At 39.0% G+C, this 12168-nt stretch overlaps 1 protein-coding gene across 1 annotated transcript in view; it reads right to left on the bottom strand.

Annotated features, from left to right (window-relative positions):
- Positions 1 to 7664: 7664 nt before the first annotated feature.
- Positions 7665 to 12168, bottom strand: part of Cyyr1 (cysteine and tyrosine rich 1) — a 117094-nt gene continuing 112590 nt past the window's right edge. Inside the window, exon 4 of the mRNA XM_026396169.2 lies at positions 7665 to 11869. Coding sequence (XP_026251954.1) covers positions 11736 to 11869 — 134 coding nt within the window. The 3' untranslated portion in view covers positions 7665 to 11735. The remainder of the gene's footprint in view (positions 11870 to 12168) is intronic.

The raw sequence follows: 12168 nt of genomic DNA on the forward strand, positions 1-12168 counted from the left end.
TTCTGGTGGCCAGAGGCAAATAGCATGGCACTGCTGGCCCCCTGGCTACCCCACAAGACAATGGAAGAGTGGAAAGGGGACTGGCTGCATGCAGAAGGGGATAAGCATGTGGAGGGGACACACATTGTAACTATCCACTCTTATGAGAACTAATGCTTTCTGTGAGATCATTCCAAGGGTGATGACTCCAATGACCTTATTACCTCCTAGTGGACCCCCAACTCTTAAAGGTTCCACCACCTTTTAACATTGCAATACTGAGGGCCAACCTTCCAGCATATGAACACTCCAAAGGTGCAGACAAACTGTATGCACACTTCAGCACTTTCCCTTCCACCATGTCACCTTTGAGATCATGGGTTCAAGCTTACTGACCTCTAAGTTTTCATGTGAATAGTTGTGTCTTCACAGCACTTCCTACAATTAAATTTGGTGAACAGATTTTGTATTGACCTTCATTTTTCATGTATAGTTATAAGGCTTAACTCACTTAAACTCGTGCTCAATGCATGTAAAAATCCAACGTTTTTATTCCCCGAGACATACTTCAAACCTGGTGACATGGGAACAGCTCTGCCTGATTGGATTTTGTCCTAATGAATGGAGACCATAAAAAGGACTTATGTCCAGTATCAATTATTCATACTCCAGCAACTTGTGCATCCACCAACTCACCTCTTCACCAACAATAAAATACAGCTTCTCTCTGAATAGACTGCAGGTGACTGTCAGATGAAAATATTTCCCGACTTGAACATTGGCTATTTGCATCTATCTCTGGAGGCAGTGGCATGTAGCCATTACCTGGGTAAAACATAGCTGTCAAAGCAGAACTGCAGCAAGAGGCCAAAACACTGCTGGAGATATCCTTGGTGCTTACCCACCATCTCACAAGTTTAAAGAAATGAAACGAGGTAGACTATTTCTTAATACTACTTTGTTCCCCAGATTGACACAGTCAGCTGGTGTATCTTAGGGTTATTAAGTATCAGAAACATTTCAAGAGTAAGGATGCCTCAGGTGATTTTTTATTTTTACCTTTCTGGTTGACTTTGAGATACCTTCAGGAAGCCAAATCTTGTGGGAAGGGTGGGCCTGGTGTATTGGGGCAGGACAGTTCCTTATTGTAGATGACCGTCTCCTACAGTGCACTGAGTACCAGTAGCATAACTTAGGTACCAACTGAAGTGCTACTGCAGTGTTTCAAACACCCCTGGTCTGGGTGCGAGGAGGAGTGGTACCAGCCTGTGTTGTGATTCTTGCCCGTTAGGAAAGGTAGCATGGAAAAGGGGGTGGGGAGATAGCTTCTTGTGATAATAGCTTTTTGTGATGATCACTTTGAACTAAAGAACTTTGGGGTTAAATCCACCTTTGCTCTCATAAGAGCACTTGTGCCACTACATTCTATACCCTAATTTGTAGATCTGTAAACACATTCAACAATTCATTCAACATATGCTTCTTTCTGAATGCTTGTACCAAGTGCTGGCTATAGAGTTATGCATTAAATAGACATATCTGGGCTATAAGGGATTTTAAAGTTAGTAGAGAAAAGGGACAGTACAGGAATAAGTAAAGAAATACATGTTTAATTTCAACTTGAGATAAGAGCTATGAAGACAATACTTGGGAAGTAGTGGTACAGAATAATGGACAGGATTGTTGGACTGCTACTTGAGTGGGAATATCAAGAAAGCCCCTTATTTAAGATTGAGCATAAGAATGAGAATGAGTCAGCTATGTTCCAGACAGGGATCAGCATCTACAAAAGCCCTGATCTTGGAAAGACTGGGACAGTAACAACCTGAATCAATAATTGTACAGAGAAGTTGCATTGTGTAGTGGATAACAGCAAAGATGCTAGGGTCCTACTGCTCAATGTCAACAATAGAACAATTACAATACACTGTAATAAAAGTTATGGGAATGTGGCCTCTCTCCTCTCAATGTTTCTTATTGTATTTTTAGCTTTTCCCTTAAAGGAAGCATTTTATGATTTCTCTTTGGCATGTCTCAAATGCCAGCATCACTACTTCTGTTCTTTGGTCCATTATTAAGTAAAAATAAGTGTCACTTGAACACAGGAACTGTGACACTGTTGCAGTCAACAGTCAATCTGAAAACTGAAATGGCTACTCAACAACTGACAGATGGGTGGCCTAGTGTAAGGCTGCTGGACAGAGGGATGACCGGTGGCCCCCTGGTGGGAGGAGGCAGCACAGTGAGTTTTCATCATGCTTCCCAGAGGAGTTTGATGTTATGAATTGTTTATTTATGGAATTTTTGATTAAATATTTTGACTGTATATAACTGAAACTATGCAAAGCAAAGCTACAGATAGACTATTGTGGTTGGACTAATGTCCCAATTTTTATTGCTCTCAGCCTAGCTTACCAGCACTCATGATTATCCTTGCAAAATTAGATAAAAGTTTACATCATTTTGAAGAGGTTCCCTTCTATTATCCCTTTTTGCCTAAATACTGATTCTTTCCGTCACAGAAAGGAAATATAAACCACTCACAGAAAATTCATAGTGATTTTTAACATGCAAATGAATGTCGATGCCGGATGTAATCTAAGGAAGTTATCTGCTGGGAACAGGTGCTGTTTCAGAGGTAAAAGAGCCCTTTCCCTCTCTGTCTTGTCCACTGTGTACCTAGGAACTGGAGCCTGTGGAGGCTAAAAGAAAAATGGCAACAGAAGGACAAGGTGGAAGATGTGAGCCTTAAGACTGTTCAAACCATCTGCTTGGAACTCAAACCAGGCAAAAGCATCCTCCATGACCAACCTGAAGGTTGTTACAGGTAGCACCTGCAAATAAAGGGCAGATCTGGGCTTTTTCTTTGCAGCATTAAAAGTTTATTCTTACTGATAGGAAAAAAAAAATGGACTACTGAGCATCACATTTACAACTTCTAATTCTGTAAAATGGGGACAATGATAGTACCTGCCACTATCATTGGGAGTTGGGAGAGAATCAAATGTAAATTAAACTCAGAGGGCCTCAAAACAGTGCTATGCACACAGACATGCAAAACTTGTTATTATTGCTGTTTAAGGTAATGCATGTCTAGGGATGATTCCACTGGGAATCAATCTTTTCACCGGGCTGTTGCTGCTCTTCAGAACTTGGATAAATGCACCACTGTGCTCCCTAGATATTTAACAACCACAGCTCAAAAGCTGGCTGCCATTTGGTACCCATTTTCAGCCAGTTTTGTTTTGTTTCATTTCAGAATATTCAGTAGTCGTTCAAGACACCCAGAAGAAATGGCACTAGAAAAGCTGTGGCATCTTATCATAGTAAAAACGCTTTTAGTGAATCTTTCGGACATTGCCCGTGACGTTAAAATTATATTAGAATCCATGGAAATGTGATTTGTAAGGCAAATCTTTTTATATAAAAAAGGAGCAGCTCCATTTTAATTTGGAGAATCGTGAAGTGCCTCTTCCATACGGGCTTTTTGGTTTGTTCCCACTGTATGAGTCAGTATGGATTAGCATGTGTATTTTAGAAATGGATGCAATTAAAACCGAGTTTAACACCCAAATTCACCAGTCTCTGGACTGACACAGATCATCAATGAAAAACTCCCAAATTCCAGCCCTTTGTCTAGTTCCTCCATCCACACCTTGGATTCTTGGATTTTAGCCCCCACTTAGAATGTTACTCACTATAATCTCATTTCCTCTCAACAATTTTTTTTTTTTCAGTGCAAGGGATTAAACCCAGGGTGGCATGCATGTTAGGCAAGCCCTCTCTCTACTGCAAAGCTATATCCCCAGTCTTCTGAACATTTCTAAATGTCAACTATTATTTGCTGACTACATAATCAGCCACTAGTTTCATGAGTCAAATATGTTAAGTACCCACCTGGACTACAAATATCGAAGAGACAGTCCCTGCTCTCAAAGAGCTTATAGTCTTAAGGGGGAGACAGTTGTTTAAACAAATCTGGGCCAAGGTTGTGAGGGGCGAAAAACAGGTGCAAAAAAATAAAAAAGGAAAGAGGTGGGAAACAATTCTCAAGGGAGAACTTAATAAAGTCCTCTCCCCAGAGTACAAGCCCTTTTGCTAGGTCTGTACAGATGAGGACAGCTTCTGTAGAATAAACTAGAGGCATATTTACCCCCAGAAAAGCTGGGAGGGGAATGAGCTTAACATGCCCTGCCCCATGGTGGGGAGTCTCACATGCTTTTTCACAAGCAAACTGGAAGCTGAATTCTGAATATCTAATCCTTCTAGACAAACCCAGAGAAAATGATCCACACCCTGTGTGATAAACAAGACATCAACTGTTAATAAGATACAAAAATGAGGAATCAGATCACTTGGTTGTCTTTGGATTTTAGTCAGTAAAAAAATAACTGATCTGTCTTTCAGGTCATGGAAACAGTGCTGGATCTCGTATTCATTTTATCATCCGCGGCCAAACGTGATTCAGAAAATGACGCCTCTGCCTCTTTCTCACACTTAGCAATGGCAGGTGGCACAAACTCCAAAATTACTCATGACTGGGTTAGAAGAGGAGAAGAGAAGCAGAAGAAAAGAGAGTCTGGGAACAATGTTTTGACCAATATTTCTTCATGAGTCCAGTGAAGCTGAACCTCTCTAACACATGTTTCTGCTGCTCCAAACATTTCCTTGGATATATTGTGTCTCCATTTTTAGCAAAGATATTCAGGATTAGGTTAGGTAGCAACTTGAGCCACTGAACACTCATCTGGAAACTTGTCTTGGAATTCTTTTCTCCGTGGAGATTAAATATCTTGGAACAAAGTTGAAACAAAGGTTAGAACCGGGACTGTGTGAACACTTGTCCATAAAGATATGTGGTATGTGGTGTATTTCCTTCTCTGCCAAATGTGATGTGCAGCTCATAAATGAAGTTTATGGGAAACACAAATCTGAGTGTCTCCTTTTGATATTCCTCGGGAATGCAGCCTTATCTAGTTAGTGTGGCCTTTGAATGCTGCCAGCACCAGTCCTCTTTCGTCAGTTCAATAAAAGCAATTTGATCACAGCCAGGCAGAGCCCTGGGACTCTTGCAGCTGCTGAGTTGGTTTGTTCTTGTTAGAGGGAAGGTATTATGTTTACACTGCTTAAACTCCAAACCATGGATTGAGGAGACTGTGATGAAATCGGGCTCTGGTATGCTGACTGGAAGATAGCTCCTGGAGCTCTTTGACTTTTAGTTTCTGCTCCCTTGTGTTATTAATCTCCCTTATGCCCTGATTCTAAGGAACCAATATGGCAAAAGTGGTGGGATGTCACTTCCAAGATTAGGTTTTTAAAGTCTGGGATGCCTGTCTTGCTAGCACTGTCTTTTATGAGGATTTTCTCACTGTATGTCTCTTCTTGTTGGCTCAATTGCTCTGGGGAAGCAAATTGCCATGTTTTGAGATGCCCCATGGAGAGGTCCATATGGCAGGAAATAGAAGGTGGCCTCAGGCTAATCGCCAATGAAGAGTTGAAAAGGGTCTTTAGTCCAAAAGCCTTCAAGGAACTGAATCTCATCAACAAGTCTGCATGGGACTGTAACCTGGGAGAGTCCCTGAGATCCTGAGAAGCTATTTCCAGGGTTCAGCTCTATAGAAACTGAGAAAGTAAATATTGTTTCAAGCCACAGAGTTTTGAGGGACTTTGTTTCATAGCCATGAGTAATAACAACTGATTACAGAAGTAATAAGGCTTCGGGTGGGGCACAAATATTGGAAAAAGAATACATATATACATTTGCATCTGAGTCACCAACTCAAATGGTCTTTGTGACAGATGTCTTACATATATTGTCTATAATAATTGCAACAACCTGGCAAGGGTAGTGTTGTTCACATATTTTGGAAGAAGTAGATATTCTGGAAATCCAGTTACTTGACTCAGAACATATGGTTAGAAGACTAGAATGATGAGAGAGACCAGTCTCCTGCTCTCAAGTCTGGCTCTTTCCTTTACATTTAGAGATAAGAGGAGGGGGCAGAGTTGGGGGGCAATCAGAATCACCTGCAGATCTTTTCAAAGTTACTGATGTCACTCTCCTTCTCTAGAGGTACTGACGTTGTGAAGTGAAATATATCATAGTGAGGTTTACAGGAAAAACACTGACCTTACACAAGTTCAGCCTTACCCTTTGCAGCTGGGATAAGTGAGTAGAAAGTAAATTTTGCTCATTCCTAGAAGTTTCTGATGGAGAATTTGGTAGCCTTTAGAAGCCTACTTAGAGAAGTGATCTCGTGACTTTGGTGTTCTGGTCTTAGGTTGTTTGATGAAGTTAAAAAACAACAGTGCCCAGAGTTGCTATTTGATGGTTTGTATATATCATCCAATGAGTGCTAAACCCTACCTCACCTACAGCCAGGAGTTAGCAAAATGAATTTGGCTAAACAAGCACAAGTTGGGAATGAAAGGGATATGTGGTGAGTTTTACTTCATTTAGTGTAAGAACAAGATTATTAACAAACAAACAAACAAAAAACCAGAAGGGAACATTGTAGGACTGCACCTCAGGAAGGTGAGTGTTGTCCTGTACTCTCCCATGATGGCTGTGAGAGCTGAAAAGAATGTCTGACTAGCTCCAGCAGCAACTCCAAGGTCTCTCTTCTATCATGAGTCCTTTAGCCCTTGCAATGGCTTTCCCAGTCTAGCCCTAGAGAGAGGAGAGATGGTCACTTCCAGCCAAATACAGCACATTTGAATTATTTATTAAGTGCTTTACATGGAGTGAAAGGGCTTCTGTGGGCAGGACTTGTAGAACATAAGAGGTCCTCATGCAGGTCATACCTTGCTTTCATGTCAATGACTTCTTATGTTACTAGAGGACATCACAAACAACTGACAAAGTCCATAGGTTCTGCTGGAGGAGATGATTGGAGAGGCTTCTTCTTCTTCTACACCTTCCTGCTACCTCATTGATTTTTTTTCCTCTTGGGATACTGGGGATGTCCAGGGTCTTGCATCTTCTAAGCCAGCTCTGCCACTGAGCCACACCACAGCACTACCTTGTTTCATTTTACATAGGCTTTTCTGGGCACCATTAACCAATATGGTAGTCACCAGCCACATGAGACTAGGCATCAATTGCAATGGGGTTAGTGGGACTAAAGAAGAGAATTTTTTTTTGGGGGGGGTATGTATATGTGTGCTAGGGATGGAACCCAGGAACTCAGGCATGCTAGGCAAGTGCTTTACCACTGAGCTACATCTGCAGCCCAGGAAATGAAATTTTCACCCAATTTACATTCAATTAATTTTAATTTATATGATTATATGTAGTTGGCAACTACTGTGTTGGATAGCACAGTTCTAGAGGCTGTTCTCATTATACTGATTTTTCACTAATTTATTTTTAGTTCATGTTTGTAGAACATTTTCCAAAAGTCAGGCACTATGCTTATAATTTTGCATATATTCATACAATTTTCACAAAACCTGATGAGGCCCATAATATTACTTACATTTTCCAGAGCAGAAAGTTGAATCTTAGAGAGATGAAGTCAACTGCTTCAAATCACAGAAGCAGGAGATAGGATTAAAATAGTCTGTCTGGCTCTAACCTTCATTTCCTATACAGAACAATGAGACTGAGTAGGAATGGGGCGGGTGTGAGTGTGTTAAAAAAAACGGACTCAAGACAACTAAAATATAATCTTTGTTATAGTGGGTTCTTTTATTTTATTGCTTATTGTAAACAGTTTGGCCACAGAAAATATGTTAGTTTGTAAATCACCATAATTTAAAGCTTTCACATCACTTTCTGTTTCCCCTTGAAGTTGCATCGTCTGTGAAAATAATCATTGAAGTTCAAAAGTCTATGATGTGCACAATTGTGATACTGTTACACTAAACACAAGTAGTAAAAATACTCATCTATTGTAGGAATATAGGTTTGTATCCCTTAAGGAGGGCATAAATACAGGAGAGATGGAATGGAATGAAAGGGCTTCTGTGGGCGGAACTTGTAGAACATAAGATGTAGCCAATCAACACCTGTTAATGGCAGAGATGATGAAAATCAATTTCCAATGGTCTTTCCTTTGCATGTTTTCTTCAGGAATGTACAGTGCATTTGCAATCAACATTCTCAAAATTGTGGAGACCCTGGCACATTCAGTTTCATAGCTGCAGTGTAATTGGATCTGATCACACTTGCAGAGGAAAAAATAAAATTAAATCATATGTGCTGTTAACATTGTGCTAAATACTATAGTGAGTCAGGGAATCTTTCAATAGAATAGACTGGAACTCTTGAATACTGTCATGTTCATGAGTAAGAAAATCAACTGTGCCTAAAAATCAGGCAAGTGATTTCAAACAAATCTAGTCTTTAGACCTCACAAGCAGGCTAATTAGGCCAGATCAATGTATTTCTAGTATAGATATTTGAATGTATATTATATAACCAGTTTCCTAACTATAAGTGCAGATACTATAATTTATACCTTAAGGAATTTCCTTTGATCATTTTATTTAGCAAAATTCTTAACAACATTTTAGGATTTCACCAAACGATGGTGATGATAGTGGATTAAGCATTTTAGGTTTAATTCTATAATGACACAAAAGTCCTATCATCTATCCCCAAAGTTCAGTATACAATTTTAAATATATGAAAGGATCCATATAAAATATAAATGTTAAGGTCACTTCCAGCCAAATATGGCACATTTGAATTATTTATTAAGTGCTTTTACATCTAAAGGTAGGCACTTCATAAAATTTACATTTTGGTAAAAGGCAACCATGTGATGTCAATATCTTATCCTTTTTCATTTGCTATATAACTTTTTCAAGAGAATAGATAACCATAGTTTTACAAAAGAGGAATATAAATTTGTCTCAGTTACATTTAAATGGACTCCCACAGAAGGCAAACCAAATTGTATTTTTCCCTTTTCTTTTTGTTAATCTATTGTATGTTTTCATGGTTAAGTTCTAAGATTTTACTGATATAAAATCTATAGGAATATTTGCCTTCTTATCTTTTACTTTAAAGTGAAGCTTTTATTGCCTGTAGAACTTGATACAATTTCTCCTTCATCAATGGAAAACCCTCATAAATCCACTGACCAGTCAGATGATTTTTTAGGAGGTGGCAGCTGACATTGAAGAGTGTTTGGCTTGTAGCAACTGTGTTTTAACTCTCAAAGTAAATAAGTAAGAATCAATTGTTGCTTTTATTTTTAGAACCATAGAAACTCACTTGCATTAAAAAAAATGAGCAGAACTTTTGGGTGTCCAATGGGCTTATTTACCATTTGATTTAGGTACCCTTTCTAGGTCATATATTAGGTTCGTTTTGAAGTCTTCATAACAGGAAGCTTTACAAAATAGTTTTGTCCATAAGAAAGCTCTAAATGCTGTTTTTAAATAGAGGGATACCTTGGAGATATTGTGGGTTCAGCTCTAGACTACCACAATAAAATGAATAGCATAATAAAGTGAGTCACAATTTTTTGGCTTCCCAGTGACTATTAAAGTTAGGTTCACATTATACTGAGTCTAAGTGTGCAATAACATTATGTCTGAAAAAAAACTTTATTGCTAAAAATGATAAGGATCATCTCAGTCAGCATTCGATCATAATATTTTTGCTGGTGGAGGGTCTTTAATTCAACTTTGGTGGCTGCTGACTGATCAAAGTGGTGTTTAATAAAGGATGGGGAGGAGGTTTCAATTTCTTAAAATCAGGCAAAAGTAGAGTCTGACACACAGATTGACTTTTTCATGAAAGATTTCTCTGTAGCATATAATGTTGTTTGATAGCATTTTATCTACATTAGAACTTTTTTCAAAATTACAGTATATCGTCTCAAACACTGATGCTAATTTGTCAACTAATTTTTTGTACTATTCTAAATCCCTTGTGTTTATTTCAACAATGGCACAGCATCTTTACCAGGAGTTGATTCTACCTCTGTAAACTATAATTTTTTAAAAAGTATTTCTTTTCTGAGTAATAGATCTCAATAGCAGGCTTAAAATATTCAGTAACCCATGTTGTAAATAGGCTTTCTTGTTCCATGAATAGAGCACAAGAACAGTATATTCAGTATAACTTGCAGGAATTCAGGATTTTTAGAATGGCAAATGAGCATTGGCTTCCATTTAGAGTTACCAGCCGTATTAGTCCCTTAAAAAAATTGAATCATCCTGTTCTTTGAAGCTCTGAGGTCAGACTTTGACTTCTCCATAGCTCTGAAAGTCCTGGATGGTATCTTCTTTCAATATAAGGCTGTTTCATTGACATTGAAAACATGTCGTTTAAAAAACTAAAAGTAAAATCTGTTTAGCCTTTTCATGAATTACCTGAGCTAGGTGTTCTAGAGAACTTGCTGCAGCTTCTTCTATATAGGCACTTGCTTCGCTTGTGCTGTCTTGTTATAGAGATGGTTTCTTTCCTTAAACCTCATGTACTGAGCTCTGCTAACTTCTAACTATTCTTCTGCAGCTCGCTCAACTCTCTTGGCCTTTATCAAATTGATGAGAGGATTAGGCTTTGGCTTAAAAAAATGTTGTGGCTGGTTTGATCTTCTATCCAGAAAGTTTTACCCACTAAAACGTCCTACATACCAGCAATCAGGCTACTTCTCTTTCTTGTCTTCACTGAAGTAACACTTTCAATTTCCTTCAAAATTTGTTTTTTTATATTCACAACTTGGTTTACTACTGCAAGAGGCTGAGTTTTCAGCTGTCTCTGCATTCTACATGCCTCTCATTGAGCTTGGTTATTTCTAGTGCATGATTTAAAAGGAGAGATCTATGACTCCTTTCAGTTAAACACATAGGGTTATTCATTGACAAAATTTCAACTTTTTTTTTATATCTTAGGGAATAGGAAGTCCCAATGGGGACAGTCAGTTGGTAGTGCAGTTGGAACATTCACAATATTTACCCTTTCTTAAGCTCCTTGCCCTACTTGGGCACAGTTTGTTTGTAGCATATCAAAACAACTGCTATATTAACATCAAAGATCACTGATCACAGATCACCATAACAGATACAATGATAAAGAAAAAGGTTTGGGATATTGTAATATCTCAAAATGTGAGACAGAGACAAGAAGTGACTGTATACTCCTGGAAAAATGGTGCTGATGAACTTACTCAATGCAGGCTTGCCATAAACCCCCATTCTGTAAAAAAATGCATTTTTTTGTGAAGCACAGTAAAGAAAAGTGCAATAAAATGAGGTATGCCTGTACTAAAAACCAAAGTCCCCTCTGGTAATTTCCATCCAGTGCCTCAAACAGTGCCAGGCACATACTAGGCCTCAGACACTCAATATACGTATATTAATAAAAGAAAGAAGGAGCAACTCTGGTTCTGACTTTAAAGCTACATAGAATAAAGCTGTTGGCTTATGTAGTCCGGGCCGTTCTCCTGTTCTACTGCAGTCTTCTCTTTTACAGGATCCATACTGAAACTGCCTTCATCTAGTCTTTAAACATCAGTTATGAGAAGTTCTCTCAATCTCATTCCTCTTCTTTGAATGTGCTTAAGTGGATCAGATCCCTTAAAACGTGATTCTGAAGAACCATGCATAATAATCCACATGGGGTCAGCTCTGATCAGGGTGGGAACCCTGTGCCTCTTAGCACAGACAGTCCACCAGAAATAGTATCTGACCCATAAAAGTATTCCTTAGAGCAACCCTTTCCTGTTTGTTTAGGTAATAGAGGCATTTCAATCTAGGCAAGATCATTGATTGACACATATTCTGTTCCAGGAGAAACATTATTTCCGTGAATGTCCAGGATAAGGAGGGGGTGGAGAATGCTGTGCTGAGGCCTGTGGAGTTGGGGAGTATGGAGGAGGCAAGTCTGCACAGTATTCCATCTCGTGGTCGTAACCATAGGGGGGTGGTGGCACTGAAAAAGAAAAGGAAGAGACCATCAGGCATTTGGAGAGTATTCAAGAGTTGTACTTGGACCACTGGACTGGATACTTTGAAAGGGAGCATAATTTTGGTCTGAAAAAGATTTTTTTATTTCAGGTCAAAAATACGTACTGTGAAAGGATAAGTGTTGTGAAATGTGGCAAATGGATGGAGGTGTTTAGAATTGGAGGCATAGGGAGAGATCCTGGGAAGTATGATGCTGAGGAGCAAAGAGAGAAAAAGATGAGGAACAATTCAAGTTTGACCCAAAGCAAAGAAGCAGGAGAGAGC

This window comes from Urocitellus parryii, chromosome 2, assembly GCF_045843805.1.
Source record: "Urocitellus parryii isolate mUroPar1 chromosome 2, mUroPar1.hap1, whole genome shotgun sequence".
NCBI lineage: Eukaryota > Metazoa > Chordata > Mammalia > Rodentia > Sciuridae > Urocitellus > Urocitellus parryii.